Genomic DNA, 18570 nt, shown 5'->3' with positions numbered 1-18570 from the left:
CTTTTTATGTATTACCATGATAAAAGTTTTTTTTTTTACAAAAACCTATAGATAATTTCAGAAGAATTTCTTTTTTAAGTGTATGATCGAGACAGAATGAGCTATATTCTCATTCTGATGAAAGTGCATGCACACAGTAAAAACCTCTAACTTTTAGACAGGACTCATAATTCTCAGTGAAGCTGCTTAGGCTCTTGGAGGTCTTCACAGGGCAAAAGCTATACCTCAAACAATGTGCTTAAGGTCATAAGCCAGGTGTCAAAAGTAGGTTTCTCTAATGCTAAAACCTGTTCTTAGCCAGTATACGCTGCCTGGCACATATACCTTCACAGCAAACTTTTTAAATTTTATTTGTTTATGCAAATGATATATGAGTACATGTAAAATACAAATTTTACGGAGAATTCGTCACCCCTAGCTACCCCTACACTATCCCAGTTACCCCTGGATTAATTTGAGGACATCTTCCCAGACATATTTTTCTATGCTTTTATTTACACATATTTGTACAAACAGCAATATTTACTGTTGTTTGTTGGGACTTTTTTAAAAATATAACCATTCCTATACAAAAGGAGAATCAGATTGGCTGTTTTCTTAGAGTCACAGTTACTGTCTCAAATTAATTTACTTGTGTGGTTGATTAATATACCTATTTCCATACAGCGTATCAATCACTCTTTTCAGTGAAACTCAGTTACAATTGGCTTAAGGGGAAAAGGAAACTTAGTGACTCCTGCAACTTTTTATATGAAGTTGTTGAGCTACAACTGACTTCAGGCCTTGCTGATTCAAGTAGTCAAGTGATGTTCCAAGCCAGGAATCTGACCCTTCTCTGTTTTGTTTTCCCCTGTGTGTTCATAAAAATGGAACCAGCAGTCCAGGTGTATATTCTACTAACATATCAATCCTTCAGGAAAGAGCTTTCCCGGTTAGATCTAGAAAAAAATATTTGGAAGGTCACTGATTCACTTATGAATATGTTTGATTGTAAGCAATAGAAAATCTTGCTTACAGTGGTTTAAAGAAATAGGGGTTCATTTTTTTCCTCATATCAAGAGGTCCAAAGGTAAGCAGTCTGGAGCTGGTCTGGCAGCTCGCTTATGTCATCAAGGACCTAGTTTTTTTCTTTCTTGCTGCTCTTCCATCTTTAGAACATCAATTTCACACCCTCTTGCTTATCTTGGTCACAAAATGGCTGTAGCTTGTCCAGAAATTCTATTCACATTGAAAACAAGAAAATGGAGGAAAGAGGGAACGCTAGTAGTATGTGTCTGTCCCCTTTATCAGGAAAGAAAATTTTCCCAGAAGCCTGCCTAGTGAATTTCTGCTTACATGTCATTGTCTGGAACTATGTAATATGTAACTTCCCAGATGCCAGACAAGCTAAAAAAAAAAAAAAAAGGAGTATTTTCTATCTCCTCTAATAAAGGTAGGTAAAGGAGAAGAGGACTGGGGGGGTATGGTTGGATTAGCCAGTCTGTTGCCTGTCCCATCCCTATTTTAGAACATGTATCTATCCCAGAGCCTGTCGTGGCGTTCAGGCGAATATATCATTTGAATGACCAGACCTGGGTCAGGTGCCCATCCTTCGAGTTGAGAGATTGAAGTCAAGCTCAGCCATTTGATTCACGAGTGAAAAGGGAGTGGTTCCCCAAAGGTCAAGGAATGCTGTTTTGTCTGCTGGGCAGACAAAAACACTGTTCAGTATTTTTTAGTTAATGTTTTCTCCTCTACAACTCAAAATCTTGGATGAATGCAGTCTTAGCTGCCATGGCCCAAGTATTTTTTAAAGTTGATACTTAAGGCACTGACCTACTGGTAGGATTGAAAAGTCTGTTATCAGTCTTTAGTCCTTCTGTTCATCTCTTACAAGGTTTAGAATTTCCTTTTTCCTCAGATTGTTCCCAACTAATTGTGTCAGTAATACATGTAATATTTTCACAAAAGTGAAAATAGCCCTGTCTGCTGACAGGTACCCATTTACATTTAATAGATCATGTTAGAAGTTCATTCAACTCAAACTTCTTTTTCAAGTCGGGATTTCTTTTCTATAAGCCCAGAGTGCTTACTGTATAGTGCACTGCCCGTTGTACACACTTAATTAACGTTGCTGACTGATGGTCACAGCTTCTTTGCTGCCAGCTAAAAACTTGCCGGACAGGACTCACACAGCTGAGCCAGCCTAGCCAACTCTATTGTGGGGATCAGCACTCTGCACTCGGCTTATGATGACTGCCACATACATCATTTAGGGCCCCTTACCCAGGTCCAGAAGCTCATTCTTGCTTCATTTCACTGACAATTAATCATAGTCATTAACAGAGCACTCTTTACAACCCTTCTTGTCCCCGTGATTCAGCCCTGGCACCCACTCACTCCTACACTGCTAAGTGGCTTATAAACTTGCAGAACAAACAAAATGGACTGGTATGTTTTAAAGGGGAAAGAGTAATGTGTGTGAATGTTGGGGGAATTAGCAAGACCTTTTTCCCAAATGAAATATTTAGGGCGTATTTCTAAGCATTCTGTTTTTTCTTTTATTCAGATAGGTTCTGTTGCACTTGATGAGAAATATAAACTTCTTGTCTAGTTCTGTTACCCTTGGCCCAGCTGGTTTCAACCACAATGGCCGGTGAATTAGAGGGGAAGAAAATGGAATTAGACATTCAGTATGTCTAGTATTGCATCTTTCCTGCGGAGCCAGTGCTAGGAACTAAATTATCAGTGGTTGTCTTTGTGGAGAGGTGTTGGCATAACTGAACTGACTTCTTTATCTCTGTACCCCTTCTTAACATGCATTTGAACACAGAAAAGGAGGAGACGTATTAATATGACTGTTCCAGGCTGAAGTGAAATTTAGCTTTATTTTTAGTGTATTTGTTGGGTGTAATTCTGTAAAGAAAAACGAGATGGGGGAAAGTGTAAATTTTCAGGTCGCCTTCACATCCACTCATTTGATTTTCACAAGCTCCTCATCTTGTATCCAGTTGTTCTCAAGTCTTAACAAATTTTGCCTTGTAATTTGTTCTCTGTTCAGTGGCCTCTAGAACTGTTTGTTCATATGTTTTTCTTGCCCGTCTGAGACCTGATGCTTATCTCTGTTGCCCCAGCACTTAGCCCAGGGCCTGGCATTCGGTGGGTGGCAGATGATTAGCAATGCTTTGGGTTGGTAGGCTGGTCTGTGCTGGTCCAGTTTAATAGATGAGAAAGCCAAGGTTCTAGTGACTTACCTGACTCCTAGTGAAGGCAGAATTAGAACCCACCTGTTCTACTACTCATTCCCATATTTCATTCCCTAAGCTGGAACATACCTCCAGCTCAAAAATAGGATGAGGGCTGGATTCTCTAGGAGGGCTGCCTGGCTGGCTCCGGCAGTGGGGCATGCAGCTCTTGATCTCGGGGTTGTAGGTTCGAGCCCCACTCTGCGTGTAGAGATTACTTAAAAACAAAATCTTAAAAATTAAAAAAAAAAAAAAAAAAGTGGCAAGGAGAGAATTTCTTATGGTGAGATATTTTGGTCAGTGAGAATTGGCTGGAATTCGGCTGCCAACCTGCATAAGCCACTGAAAAATACCAGCTATTTGCAGTCAAAGAATCAGAATCTTTCAAAAATATCAAATTATTTACTTTTGCACAATGAAAAAATTCCTAGGGAAAATATGTAAATTAAGTTGTAAATTAAACACACTCTCCACACTCCACCCCTTATCTTGACTAATACAACTGATTTCAGGGCTACCACAGACTTACATGTTTTTAACAAGAAATACTTCTCTATCTGCAAACATGTAAATGCAACAAAGAATAATAAGCTGATCTACAAATATTTGAGTGCCGGTGATAAATGGGTTCTACTCACATAATGCTTTTTATCTGTTGTAATCCTATCGGGTTTCATACAACTTTAGAGCTAAAGTCAGCTTCACATCATTTGTCCAACCTCATTCTGCGCTTAAGGATCCTGGGATTCAGACATGTTGATTTATCTAATTAGTTAGTAAATTAGAACCCTCATCTTATCTTCTCTCTGTTAGTCCTTGATCCTGCAGAAAACTTCTGTGAGGTGAATAATTATCTCCTGATGATTCTAAGATGTCTTGCTGCTGTTCTTATTGGATTTTCCTACGTGGCTTTGTTGGAAGTAGGCAGACATGTAAGACCTAGTTTACATGCTTCCTTTGCACAGTTTACATGCTTAACTTTGCATGTGTCTAAGGTTTTACCTATTTGTTGTCTCCCACTTTTAGGCATGTTTAGTCTTCCCTATTTTGCAGAGTATTTACAGTAAGGCTAGCAGGAGCGCCATATGCACAGAGTTAGCTTTCAGTTTTCGTGGGCTCCTTTGTGTTCTGACCTACAATGGGTAATCATGCAATGTAAAATATGCTACTGGAAGTCAGTGACAGTTGTTGGTTCTGAAGACTGCTTAGCGAGGGGAATACCCATTCCCTTTGAATGTAGACTTGTGTGCGCACATCTTTTGAGCTTGGTACTGACCTCTTAATAAGTTGGCTGTATTCCATATCTACGCATACAGAGACTCACATATTTCAACTCTTTATTTTTTTTTTTACAGCCATCTCTTCCTGTACTTTATACCCTGTCTAGCCAGGCTACACATGAAGCTGTTCATCTCCTTTGCAGGATGTTGGTCTTTGATCCAGTAAGTAGTGTTTATATTTATATATTTTTTAATGAATTAAAAATGTTCTAAGAAAAACATCCTGACTGTAAATGGATGAGCAATGTAAAGAACGAGTTTTCAAAGAGAAACTTCAATCCCCGGTCTCATGTGTATCATCACGCTCACTCATCACAGAGAAGTTGGATTATTAATACATAAACATCTGGGTGAAGAGAGACAGGGACCTGTTATCATCCTAATTTTCTCCGTATTTGAAAAAGGAGTTTGACATCAAGGTAAATCAGGAGAGAAGAATTTTAACTTGATTTGAAAAACTCTGCCCAGAAGGAACTGCTTACTCTTTTGGTTGTTGAGATGGTGGCTTTATCAAATGCCATTTCCAGACTCGACTCTTCGGAGACAAAGTTCAGGTCTTCATTTATTTATTTATCCAAAGAATATTTATTATTCATGTCTGTGCCAAAAACTATTGCCAAAGAATACTCAAAAATGAAAGCATTTAGAAAAGAACATCTTACTTGCCAAGAGTACAAGAAAGTCACTGAATACAGTGACACCGAATACAGTATTTAAAAGAGGGAAGAAAACACGAAACTGCCATTTATTAAGTTTACATTGGCCTGTTCATAATGAGAAGACAGCTACTTCTCAGCATACAGAGTGAATTTTTTGTTCATTTGGTGTTTATTTTTTGGTTTCCATTTGTTTGTTAACTTTGGCATGTGAGGTGCTTCGTGATAAGGGAAGAAAGACAAAGTGATGCTTCTCGTTCCCACCATGAAGGACACTTTGAACCACATAACTTGCTCAGTGAGGTAGTGATTTAGTGTCATTAGTTTGATTTTTTTGTTTTATTTGGCAAGTTTACGTAGCTAAACTATGTATGCAACAGGTGATGTTGATTAATCCATAAAGACCTTTTACGTATTTTTTTATGTATCTTTTGTGGTTAACAAAACTAGAACCACATGAACTTCAGGCTTCAGAGGTCATTTCTGTCTGCCTCTGAGGTGTTTTATAAAGGCCCTGAGCTTAAATTTTACTTTCATGTGTCAGAAATAAGTTACTCTCTTTATTCTATTTAGAACAGGAACCGAGAACCTTGTAATTCACCAGTACCAGGTTTTACTTACAGTACTTATAGCTGTAAGGTGTCCTCTTTCTCAGAGATCCCATGTTTATTAATGATCCTGACCTGCCAGGAGCTCATAATCTTTACAACCCTAAGGCTAGAATTTCCCAAGCCGTCAAGTGGACACCCAGCATGTTTTCCTGGGAGGCCTTTTAGATAGTTCTACATGTGAAATATAGTCCTTTTTCCTTAAGAGTTGGGTTGTCACCCTAATTAAAATAAAACTTTTAGTGTGCTCATAAGTTACACATTAGATTTATCTATAAGAAGGAGGTAAGATTTATCGGGTTAAAAAGAGGATAGATACTTAATGGACCTGTGTAAATAAGTACATGGTCATTTAAAAAGAAAGAATTCCAGGGGCACCAGCGTGGTTCAGTCAGTTAAGTGTCCAACTCTTGATCTTGGCTCAGGTCATGATCTCAGTTTGAGAGATCAAGCCCTGCATCAGTCTCTGCACTGAGAGCACAGTGATTCTCTCTCTCTCTCTCTCTCTCTCTCTCTCTTTCTCTCTCTCTCCCTCCCTCCCTCCCTCCCTCTCAAAATAAATAAACTTGAAAAAAAAGAATTCCATTAAGTCACTCTGCATAATATTTACCCACTTTTATCATTGCCTGATAGAACAAGGCCAACCAATATATGTTGTTACGTTTTTACAGAATTATTTTTAAATTGGCCTGATGGTTTATTAGTTTATGACAGATATTAAGGATTCTTCTGTTTCCAGTTCTGAGGGTTCAGTTGGAAATAGATACCATTTTTAAAGAGTGTTTTGTTCTGATTTTAGCCTGTTAAGTTGAGGGTTAGCAATACAGTAAGAAGAAATGATGCTTTAGGGGCGCCTGGGTGGCTCAGTCGTTTGAGTATCTGACTTCAGCTCAGGTCACGATCCCGTGGTTCGTGGGTTCGAGCCCTGCACCGGACTCTGTGTTGACAGCTCGGAACCTGGAGCCTGCTTCAGATTCTGTGTCTCCCTCTCTCTCTGACCCTCCCCCAGTTGCACTCCTTAAAAAAAAAAAAAAAAAAAAAAATGAGGTTTTTAAAAAATATCCATTAAAAATAGAACATTAACCATAATTAAATCAGTTTATTTAGTCCAGTTAGTCTGAGATAATTAATTAATTACTTTGTTGATCTTCAGTTAAGCTGTCTTTTGCCACACGTCTGCTCCTGGACTAAAACATTCCTGGAAATCCTGGCTCAGTTACATGGTTTAGTCTGTGGTGATGATATCAGCTATGTCCATGAGTTTATATCCTGAATTCAGTAGTCAGGAGTACCTGATAACAGTCCTTTACTGAGGTTCTTGTGATGTTTCTCATGGAAAACTTAATTCTTCAGTTTGTAGTACAAGCCTTTACGCAAATATAAGAAGAAAGCAGAAACCACTAGTGAATGAGGTTAAAGGCCTCTGGTTCTTTTATTATTATAGTATCAACAGTATTGGAAAGGATGGGGTGTAATAATCAGTTTATAAAGATGTGATTAACTATTAACTCAAATAGTGAAGGCATTAAACAAACCTCCAGAGACCTTAATTTATCTAAATGCAGTAAATAGTTATAAACAATATTCTTTTTAACTTTTTAGTGTTTGTTTATTTTTGAGAGAGAGACACAGAAAGTGAGTAGGGGATGGGCAGGGAGAGGGAGAAACAGCATCCAAAGCAGGTTCCAGGCTCTGAACTGTCAGCACAGAGCCCAACATGGGGCTCAAAAGCACGAATTGTGAGACCATGGCCTGAGCTGAAGTCAGACGCTCAACCGACTGTGCTGCCCAGGCGCCCCTACAAACAGTATTTTTAAAGCACAACAATAATTGTTAGGAATTTAGACAAAATTAGTCACTTTTTTCTCTTGACAAACACACATCTATTATCTTGCAAACATCTCCTGTCATCAAATATTCTTTTATACGCTTTAAAAAAATACGTATGTACTTCAACCTAAAGGTATTTGCACATCTTTTTTAACTATCCATTGCTTGTTCCTCTATAATGTATTAATGAAGAGCCTTTGTATATTAAAATTATGTTGTCTAGGTATCCAAGGACTGGTTATTAACTCAAATTAATTATTACTAAGGTCTTAATGTTAACTAAGAGATTAAAATTTAATGACACATTAAGTCCTTATGATTTGTAGCATTCTAAAAACCAATTTCTGGGGCGCCTGGGCAGTCGGTTGAGCGTCCGACTTCGGCTCAGGTCACGATCTCGCGGTCCGTGAGTTCGAGCCCCGCGTCGGGCTCTGGGCTCATGGCTCAGAGCCTGGAGCCTGTTTCCGATTCTGTGTCTCCCTCTCTCACTGCCCCTCCCCCGTTCATGCTCTGTCTCTCTCTCTGTCCCAAAAATAAATAACGTTGAAAAAAAAATTAAAAAAAAATAAATAAAAACCAATTTCTTTTTTATTTTTTATTATTTAAAAAAAATTTTTTTTAACGTTTATTCATTTTTGAGAGACAGAGCATGAGCGGGGAAGGGGCAGAGAGAGGGAGATAAACATTTTACCTGTTATCATTCATCTAATGTAGTTGAATACATAGTTTTGCTATTCTGTAATCTCAGACAAAGTGATATTAGTTTATCAGTAGAAAAAAATCAAATTCAAAATGATTAGGCTTTTTGTGAGAAAACAAACCCAAAACTTGTAGACTATTGTGGTAGCATTATTTGTACATGGCAGTAAAATCAGGAAGAAAACAGAGATGTTTTAAAAATGTTACAACTATTAACTCAGACTGATTTGTGCAGAGTCAGCTTGAATAGGAATATCACATAATTTATCTTCCACAATTACATACCAAATATTAAAACTTTTAAGTTATTTAAGAGAAATATTTTGCTTCTTACTGTATAACCTAGTAACTTAAAAAGTATTCTTTTAATTCATAGTTAAAGCTTTATTTAATCTTTGAGTTACAACTCTAGCAAGAAAACATTTCAAAGAGCTAACATATTTAATACATAAAGAAGAATAACGTTTTAGAAATCTTTCCATTTCTTTGTATAGGTTTTTAATATGTTGATATTGTTTCTGAAACCCAGCTGGAATAGGAGTTTGCCCCATTTGCTTTTTAAGAGATCTCCTAACATGATACATTAACTCCCCTCAGAAGTATACAAAGTACATCAATATGTTCACTTAGAAATATTTTATGTTTATAAAATGGAAAATCTTACTGAGGTGCCTGGGTGGTTCAATCAGTCAGATGCTTAAAGTCAGTTAAGCATCCGACTTCGGCTCAGGTCATGATCTCCCTGTTCACGAGTTCAAGCCCCACGTCGGGCTCTGTACTCAGCCTGGAGCCTGTTTCAGATTCTGTGTCTCCCTCTCTCTCTCTCTCTGCCTTTCCCCCACTCATTCTCTCTCTCTCTCTCTCTCTCTCTCTCTCTCTCTCTCTCTCTCTCTCCCCCTCTCCCTCTCCCTCTCCAAAAATAAATAAAACATTAAAAAATGTTTTAATATAAAAAAAAAGCAAAATCTTATCATCTCTTCAAAACTAAAAGAGGCAGCTTTGATAAAGCAACAAATTTAGGGTAGCAACAAGCATCCACAACTATTATAAATGTTGGTCAGTTAAACAACATATGTATGGTATGTAATTAAGAGTATACAGGACATGATTAAGTACCATTAGGTCCTTCCAAAGAACATATTGAAAATCTGAGTCATTTTGTGATCTCTTTCTCAATTGAGTAGGGCAGTTTTTCTTTTCAGTGTTCATACCCTTTACATAATGAGTCTCCTTTCTTTAGCCGTGTTTCAGAAGTTCTAAAGAGACATTAATTTGTTTAGAAAAACAAAAGTTGATCATTGCATGCTAGGAATTTGATTTACTTTTTGTTCAAAGACTTCTCTTAGGTAAGACACTTTAGAGGATGCCATGTTGGTGCACACAGAACATACAAACATAGAGCACGCTATCAGTAGTTGGGATGACACCAAAATCTTTTCAACCCTGCATTCTGAAGTTTTAGGAAATAGCAGAATGCACAGACTAAAAAAAAATACAGGAGAACCAGATTCCAGCTGCTGGTGGCAGCTGACAGGGACCCAATTTCTGACATCTGCCAGCTGACAGAAATGACTTAATGGTCAGATGATAAAATTAAAACCCAGATTCAATCACTGTTGCCACCAGTGTGTTCACAATTGGCCATGCACAATCAGAAAAAGAAATAGATGTAGGGGCGCCTGGGTGGCTCAGTCGGTTGAGCATCTGACTTCAGCTCAGGTCATGATCGCACGCTTCGTGGGTTCAAGCCCCACATCGGGCTCTGTGCTGACGGCCTGGAGCCTGGAGCCCACTTTGGATTCCGTGTCTCCCTCTCTCTCTGCTTCTCCCCCACTCTGTCTGTCTCCCCAAAATAAATAAACATTAGGAAGGAAGGAAAGAAGGAAGGAGAAAAGGAAAGGAAATAGACTTGCCCAAGAACCAGCTGTAGTGTGCAAAAGCCAGGGAGCTCAGTCCGCACATGAGACCAGGCAGAGACACTGAGGACTCCAAGAGGCCCAGTCCTGGGCAAAGTGAACTCTCAGCAAGCTTGTTTCTTTTGGTTCTGACAATAGACCTTTATCCCAGTGGAACCTCCAGGAATAAGTGGAACCATTTAGAAAAAAAGAAAAAGCTTACTTGCTAAGATGTACCAGCAAGTCAGGCTTCAGAAGGGCTGGATCACCAAATACAACATAAGACAAGTAGTGAAAGGAATAAAACTAAGGTTGTCAGGTTTACATTTGTCTGTTCGTGGTGGGTAAACAGCTTTCTTTTGTGATTCTCATATCCTGAAAAGTCATGGCATGCCTTTTAACGTCAGCATAGCAAAAAATCAGTGATAAAAGTGTTTTTAGGAAATCCAGGTTATGGGAAATACTTAACGTTTTGTTATTTGGGGGACCAGAACCAGCAAGGAATGATCCAGTTATTCTTGGTTCATTTGAGTGCAAAATGGCTTTCTTCATTTTTAATTGTATTGTGTGAAGTGCTTGATTATATTGGAAGCAGGGCACACTGTCCATTTTTGTTCTACTCTGTACTGAGTCCATCCTTAAATACTTGAAAATGTACTTGCGTGTCTACTAAGCTGAAAGGAGGAGTGATTTTTTTTTTTAATAGAGAAACAAATTTATGGTTTGTATAAACCTGAAACTACTATATTAAGCATTCTGGTCTGAGGTGCTAGAAAACCACAGGCCACTGATATACAGACAGAGCCGGCCGTCAAAACGTGGCATTCGGACTGTTATCTGCTGCCTAACGCCAGCAGCTTCCACGTAGGCTTTGGCCCTCAGTTGGTATTCTGAGAGGATAAAAGTTTCAAGCAGCTTTGTAAAATTGCCACCATGATCACATCTCTACCGAATGCTGAAACGTATTTAGAAATGTAACTGTTATTTAAAATGTAAACTTACCCCTCCAAAGCATTGCATGTTTAAATGTCATGGTATTTGCCATGTTTGGCCATGCATATATCCATTTCAAGGTGGGAACTCTTCAGGATCTTAGCAGAGTCACTTCTAAGTGCTTTATGGTGGTGTGTGGTGGTCGGTTGTCCGAAGTGACATACTCCCTCTAACACTACACTACCCGCCTCTAAATTCAGTCACCCCTTTTTACAAAGCAAGATGTGCCGTAAATTAAGAATGGGCTGTGAAAAGCAGTTACTGTGTCTTACGAAAGATCCTGTGTGGACAGTCATGTTTATCTGTAGCGTTGATGTGCTGGTCTCTAAATTTGATTTCAGTCCAAAAGAATATCCGCTAAGGATGCCTTAGCCCACCCCTACTTAGATGAAGGGCGACTACGATATCACACGTGTATGTGTAAATGTTGCTTTTCCACCTCTACTGGAAGAGTTTATACCAGTGACTTTGAGCCCGTCACCAATCCCAAATTTGATGACACTTTTGAGAAGAACCTCAGTTCTGTTCGACAGGTTAAAGGTGAGTATCTTTCTTGGCCCTCGGCCAGGTAGGATAACGTTTTTCATTATGTAGCCATGAAAAGCTGAGTCTGGATGGCGACCAAAGTTCCTCCATGTGTTTATTTTACAACCTCGCGTATAGCTGCTTGGCCAGGGCGTATATGCTAAGAAGGCTCTGTGTGGTGTGAAAGCACCGATTTAATAGTACGAGTGGAAGGTCAGGCAGAGGAGCTTCCCAAGATGACTTACCTAGTGAGTGTGACTCAAAGTAGTTAATATGGATTCACTCAGTGTGGTTTCATTGACTGAAACATACTGGACTTTTTCATAAAACATGCAGACTTTGAAAAGGATAAACATCTACTGAGGGAATCATTCCTTGAATGATCACAAGAGAGGGGAATTTCTGATAGTCTACTCCTAAAGTTCCCTGACAGGATCTCTTATTGGGGTGGTCCACGCTGGAGGTTAATGACATCCAAAATTCTGAATGATTTTAGACATTTGAGGACATTCTAGAAAGGAGTGGTCCTCAAAGTAAACAGCCCAAAACTATGTACCTAAACACCAATTGAGGGTTTTTTTAAGTGATTTTCAAAAAGGCAATAATTACCAGCAATTGAGAAGATTCACTCATAATGCCAACCCAAGTGGCATCACTCTCAAATTTACAGACCATTTTACTCCTCCCACTGATGGGGTTTCCAACCCATATAATGCCACTTGGCAGAGAAGGGGGGTTGCCTGTGTTTAGCAGCCGCTGTCATTTTGGTTTTGGGACAGTTCCATTGGATCCTGCCCGATACGTGATATGTGTGTTTGATCTAATGAAACCAGTAGGATATGCTGTTCAGATGCTGGCCAGTTAGCTGAGAGTCCACTGCTCCCAGGCCTGCAGGTCGGCATGGATTGTATGATGTTTGCTTTCTCCACAGAAATTATTCACCAGTTCATTTTGGAACAGCAGAAAGGAAACAGAGTGCCTCTCTGCATCAACCCGCAGTCTGCTGCTTTTAAGAGCTTTATTAGGTAACTATGTGTATGTAATTCTTACTTTCTTGTTATTAAAAGGGTGCCATTGTGATTTGGTTGTTCAGCATATTTCTGTTTTTATTTAGATTGGATAATATAGATAAAAAGGAGGTTTTCTTTTACGAGGTTTGGCTTTAGTCAAAAGCAAATTAAAAAATGACAGCATTCATTTTTACACGGACACCAATTCACAGTGGTTGCATTGGGTGGCGCTTTAGCAGTTTTGTTCCCAGATGACCACTGTACTGCCTGATCACGCGCACGGGTAGCTAGGGATGCTCCTGCAGTGGCAGTGTGGTGGCCGCTGCCCTCGAGTTAGACGTGGTCATCTTGGCTCCTGCCACCGTCCCCACCACCTTAATAATAACTGGAAGCAAGATTACTTTATAGGTATAGTGCCGGTGTGTCCTGTGTAGAGTTTTGTTTAAAGAACTTTATAGCCACTTCAGAATCCAACAAGCCTCATTCTCTTTGTCTGTCTGTGTGTCCTTTCCTTCTCCATCTCTTTTCCCCTCACTCCTTGCATCAGTTAAGGTCCAGTCAGGAGAAAGAAACCACACCCAGTAATGGGAACAGGGAAGATTTAATAGCGAGAAGCATTACCTAGGAAAAGATGGTGCATAAGAAGATCCTGGAGTTTCCCAAAGTAGCAGATGCAAAAAGCAGGTACTCCCTCTAGACTGAGGGAAGAGTGAACAAGGAGGAGGCCCCTCCACCCAAGGCTAGTAAGATTTGGACTTCTTTGGAGAGGATATGGCTGCCATAGGAACACACACAGCGTGAGGGTGGTGAGAAAACTTTGCAAAAGGAGTGGGCAGAACTAGTCCATCAGAGAGGCCTGTTGGGTTGCAGAGAAACTTGCCAGAAAGTTTGGGTAGAACAAAACTGAGCCTTCCATGTCAAAAAAAAACCAAAAAACAAAAAAAACCCCACCAGAACCAGGAAGGAGAGCCCCTGATGCTGTGGCCTTGCAGCGCCCTCCCAGCACAAGCCAGGCGTCAAAGGGTAATGTGAGCAGGGTCTGGCTCCGGTGTCACAAAGCAGGGCAGAGAAGGACAGATTTGGATCTGAGAAGCCACACTCTTCTCCTTTCTACCCCACCTGCCTTTCTGCCCCTCCTTCCTCCTACTTCCCTGTGCTTTCTTTTAACTGGCCTTGACATGGTGTTGAACTTGATTGAATTTGTTGAATCAAAGTCAAGAATTTTCATTTAAAATTTTTTAAATCAGGGTGACTTTCATTCTTCCATGTATTTGTCTATGGAGAGAAAGAATTAGGCTGCTTTTTACTTTTCTCTGTGGTTTAAAATTACTTTGTTTTATTATTTCCCCCTAAGAGTCAGTGACCCAGCCAATCACGTGTTTCAGTACCTTTCAGGTGCCAGTTACTCATTATCCCGGGCCCCAGGAAGCACAGTGCTTACACACACCCACAAGTTTATAATCCAGTTAGCCAAATTAGACAGATATGTCAAATAACTGAAAAAACCCATCTGTGGATAACAACTGCTAAGTGATTATCCATTACTACTGAATTAATACTTGATAAAAGAGTGCTTAAAGCCTCATTCAAAATAGATCCCCACTTAATGTCACTGTATTTTGAGAGGCTACTTTTCAGTAGATAATTCTGCATCCTTTAAGGTTATTTTCCTGGTTGATTATAGACATTATTATTTACAGTACCTACCACTTGCTTCATATTATGAACTAGGCGCAGTGAAACCACTTTGCATACATTATCTCATGCATTTGTCACAGTAGCCGGTGAGGCGGGTAGCCTCTTCCCTTCCAGAAGAGGAAAGGTGAGAGGGTTTGCTCAGCGGCCCACGAGTCAGTGACCTATCGTTTTCAGGCCCATCACAGTTGCCTCACTTATAGATGCAGATTCTTGAATGAACAGTGAGAAGTTAAACAAAAATCCAGAAATGGACTTTACGATTTTTTTAAAGGCAGGGAGGGAAACACGCAGCACTGACTCACCCTCTTGCCCTTTGTGGTGTCACAGCTGGTTTCACCGTGTCTCCATTTTCTTCCAGTTCCACTGTTGCCCAGCCGTCTGAGATGCCCCCATCTCCTCTGGTGTGGGAGTGACGGTGGAAGATAATGTACTACTGAAGATGTAATGTAGCTTTCCACTGGAGTCTGGGATTTGCAATTCTGGAGGTTAATCATGCTTGTACTGTAATTTTACTAATGAAGTTTTAAATTAACAACCACTACTTGTATGATATGAATAATATTTAGAAATGTTACTAGACTTTTAATCTTGTAAAGTGGTTGTGCTTTTAGAAGAAAAATATTTTACCCAGAGTTGCACATGTTTTATGAATTTAGTGCAGCTGTTATGGCTCACCTCAGAACAAAAGAGAATTGAACCAAATTTGGGATTTTGGGGTTTTGTGTTTTTGTTTTGTTTTGTTTTTCTTTTTTTAAATGAAGTGAGATTGTTCACACACACACACACACACACACACACACACACACACAGGACAGTCGTCCATTTTGATATTTGAGCCATTCCTGAAAATTTGGGGTTTTCTAAAATGAAAGAATCTAGAAACCTTGCCTGCGACCAATCATGGAGCCACATGAGCTGATCGTGGCTGCACCTGGGGGAGGGGTGGGGGGTGGGGCATGCCACCTAATGATCAAGCCCTATAATTAGCTTCTCATTAGAGCCGTGACGGTGATGTGTGCTGTCTAAAATCCAATGTTGTGGGTAGAGAGAATGAGTTTGTGACTAGGAGAGACTAAACTTCTGTTTTCCTTACCCAGTATAAATATATATATATATATTTAATCTATTTTTATTAGAAGTTTTTCTGCTCTTTCTTACATAAAAGAACCCCCAAGCATGCATCTTTCATGTGTGTAAATAATTCATTTCTGGGCTAATTTCAAAAGAATCCCAACATTGCTGTATAGAGAGAGAACTAGCTTGCACATTTTAGGTCTGTGAAATTTTGTGAGACTTTTCCTGCACTGGACAGTTAAAAAAAAAATAAATAAAGACAAAAACAAATTTTTAAAAATTTTAAAGCCACAAAAAAAGGCACATAGGGAATTATGTCAAATGTGTTTGTGTCCTTAGGCAAAGCTGTGGGAGTCTTGAAATGTCACAGTAGTAAATAACTTATTACTTTTTGACAAATTCTTTTTTCTGTTGGAACACTGAATTCTTCTGTGCATATGTATATATGAATACAAATTGAAGGCCTCTACCTCCTGGAGTTATACAACTTGGCTTGTTTACCTCCACATGCTGATGATGACTATTTTTTTTTTTTTAAGTTCAATGTGGAGACTTGAAACTTGAATGTCCCTTCCAACTTTTATATTAAAAATAAAAGACAAGAAAATTGAAGATCGTTTTTCACCTGTACAAGGAATACTAATGGATCGTCTTAAAATTGGTCTAGGAAAAAACCTTGGTGTGTGTTATGGACAATTAACTGTTAAAGTTATTGTAAGTTATCTGTATTTAGCAGAGTATTTTCATCTTGAGTGATCTGAGCTGAATTTGAAGACTATTAATAAGTTATGTTTGGAAGTTTTAACTTCAATGAAGTAATTATTTGCTGTGAAAGAAACAAACATTGAATTACTAAACAAAGATGGTGCAATATCTTTGTTTTTTTTTTATGAGGCTCCTGAGAATCAACCCAACTGAAGCATTTCAATTCACTTGAATGAGAAACGTGTTTAGTATCAAAAGAGCCCAAGAAGACACTGGTGTGAAAGGTACAATCTCAGAGGTTGGTCAATTACCGTGGCACACTTACTGGTCACTTTGTACAATGTAGATTTGAAGTACAGTGGTGAAAACATTAAATGTGACATTTGAAAAAGATGTGTCATCTTTTTTATTTCGATTCCTTTCCTTTGTTTTCTCTTCAGTACAGCTTTTATCCTGATTTTGTAGTTTGAAGACATTGGCTATTTATAGTTCTGTTTTGATCTTGGAGGAAATTAGTTGTGGTTTTTAAAAATCTTCCCAGAAACCTTACATTGCCAAGAACATATCAAAAACTTAATTAACTAATATTAAAGACATTGTGAGTCAAATACATATTGTTTGAAAGTCTTTTCCAGACCTTAGAGTCTAACCCAGTGGTTTTCTTTTGTTTTTTTGTTTGTTTTGTTGCACAAAGAACCCCATTTTCAATGTGAGATCAAATTTCAATACATGAGAGTCCAATACATTAAATATATAAAGTGGACTGCTCTAGATGAAGCAGACTGCTGAGGACTTGACCTCACCCTCCTCTTCCTTTCTGCCTCCTGCCCTCCTCCCACCCCCTACCCCCACCCCAGCAGCCCAAACGTAATTCCAGCTAAGGAAGAAGTCCTAGCCGGGTGGTGGGTAATTACGACCTGACACCAGACTGCCTGACTTCAGAATACCTTCCCTGTGGCAGATAAGGCAACATGACTGTTGAGTTTGTAGATGACATAGATTTACCCCTGTCTTTTCTTGATTTAGCAAAATGAATGGATTTTTTTCCTGACATGGAAGGAGTTGACTGTTCCAACTACTAATACACACACACATATTTGTTTGTTCATCTAATAAACTTTTGAATACCTACTGAGTGTAAGAATTACCTAGAAGGAAGCCTTGTTAATAGAATAGTGCTTAAATAAGAAAACTAGTTTTTATCACTTACAAGACGGGATTATGAGTTGCACCTGTAACAGTTTAAACTAATTCTTCAGAGATAAATATTAGACAGAATATATTGACATGATCCCAGGGTCATGGGATCTCTCTCTCTCTCTGTCTCTCTCTCTGTCTGTCTCTCAAACAGGCATCTTTTCATGTGCCTGTTGGCCACCTGTATGTGTTCTTTGGAAAAATGTTTTATTCTTATCCTCTGCCAATTTTTTAATTGCATTGTTTGTTTTTCTGTTGAGTTGTATGAGCTCCTTGTATATCACAGATAATAACCCTTTATCACATACATGGCTTACAAATATCTTCCATTCAATAGGTTGCCTTTTTATTTTGATAATGGTTTCCATTGCTGTGCAGAAGCTTTTTAGTTTATTTTGGCTTTAGTTTTCCTTGTCTTTGGAGTCTGATCCACAAAGATGCCACTAAAACCAATGCCAAGAAGTTTACTGCCTGTTTTCTTCTTGGAATTTTATGGTTTCAGGTCTTCTATTCAAGACTTTAATCCATTTTGAACTAATTTTTGTGTATGGTGTAAGATAGTCTAGTTTCATCCTCTTGCATGTGGCTGTCGACCATTTATTGAAGAGACTATCCTTTCTCTATTGTATGTTCTTGGCCCCTTCATCATAGACCAATTGTCTATGTATGTGTGGGTTTATTTCTGGGCTCTCAATTATGTTCCATTGATCTGTATGTCTGTTTTTGTACCATTACCATACTGTTTTGATTACAGTAACTTTGTAGTATAGTTTTAAATCAAGGAGCCTGGTACCTCCAGCTTTCTTGTTATTTCTCAAGATTGCTTTGGGTATTCAGGATCTTTTGTGGTTCCATACAAATTTTAGAATTATTTGTTTTAGTTCTGTGAAGTATACCATTGGAATTTTGATAGATATTCCATTGAATCTGTAGATAGCTTTGGGTATTAGGGACATTTTAACAGTATTAATTCTCCAATCCATGAGCACAGAATACCTTTCCATCTGTTTGTGTCCTCTTCAATTTCTGTCTTCAGCATCTTCTAGTTTTCATTATATAAGTCTTTCACTTCCTTGGTTAAATTTATTCCTTGGTAATTTATTCTTTTTGATGCAATTGTAAATAGTATTGTTTTTCATTTCTCTTTCTGGTGTCTTGTTATTGGTGTATAAAAAT

The 18570-nt window shown here is 38.8% G+C and overlaps 1 protein-coding gene across 2 annotated transcripts in view; it reads left to right on the top strand.

Moving 5' to 3' along the window:
* NLK (nemo like kinase) overlaps positions 1-16588 on the top strand; it is a 165233-nt gene extending 148645 nt beyond the window's left edge. Inside the window, exons 8-12 of one of the 2 annotated variants that reach the window (XR_003964596.1) lie at positions 4580-4666; positions 11527-11725; positions 12642-12735; positions 14777-14903; positions 16032-16588. Coding sequence is in view for 1 of the 2 variants with exons in the window: in XM_030295237.1 (XP_030151097.1) it covers positions 4580-4666; positions 11527-11725; positions 12642-12735; positions 14777-14831 (435 nt within the window). In the remaining variant the exon portion in view is untranslated. Of the gene's footprint in view, positions 1-4579; positions 4667-11526; positions 11726-12641; positions 12736-14776 lie in introns of both variants that reach the window. The other variant, XM_030295237.1, reaches the window with a different exon arrangement.
* Positions 16589-18570: the final 1982 nt, after the last annotated feature.

The sequence above is a fragment of the Lynx canadensis genome, chromosome E1, assembly GCF_007474595.2.
Source record: "Lynx canadensis isolate LIC74 chromosome E1, mLynCan4.pri.v2, whole genome shotgun sequence".
Taxonomy (NCBI): domain Eukaryota; kingdom Metazoa; phylum Chordata; class Mammalia; order Carnivora; family Felidae; genus Lynx; species Lynx canadensis.
This window is presented reverse-complemented; position numbering and strand designations above follow the sequence as displayed.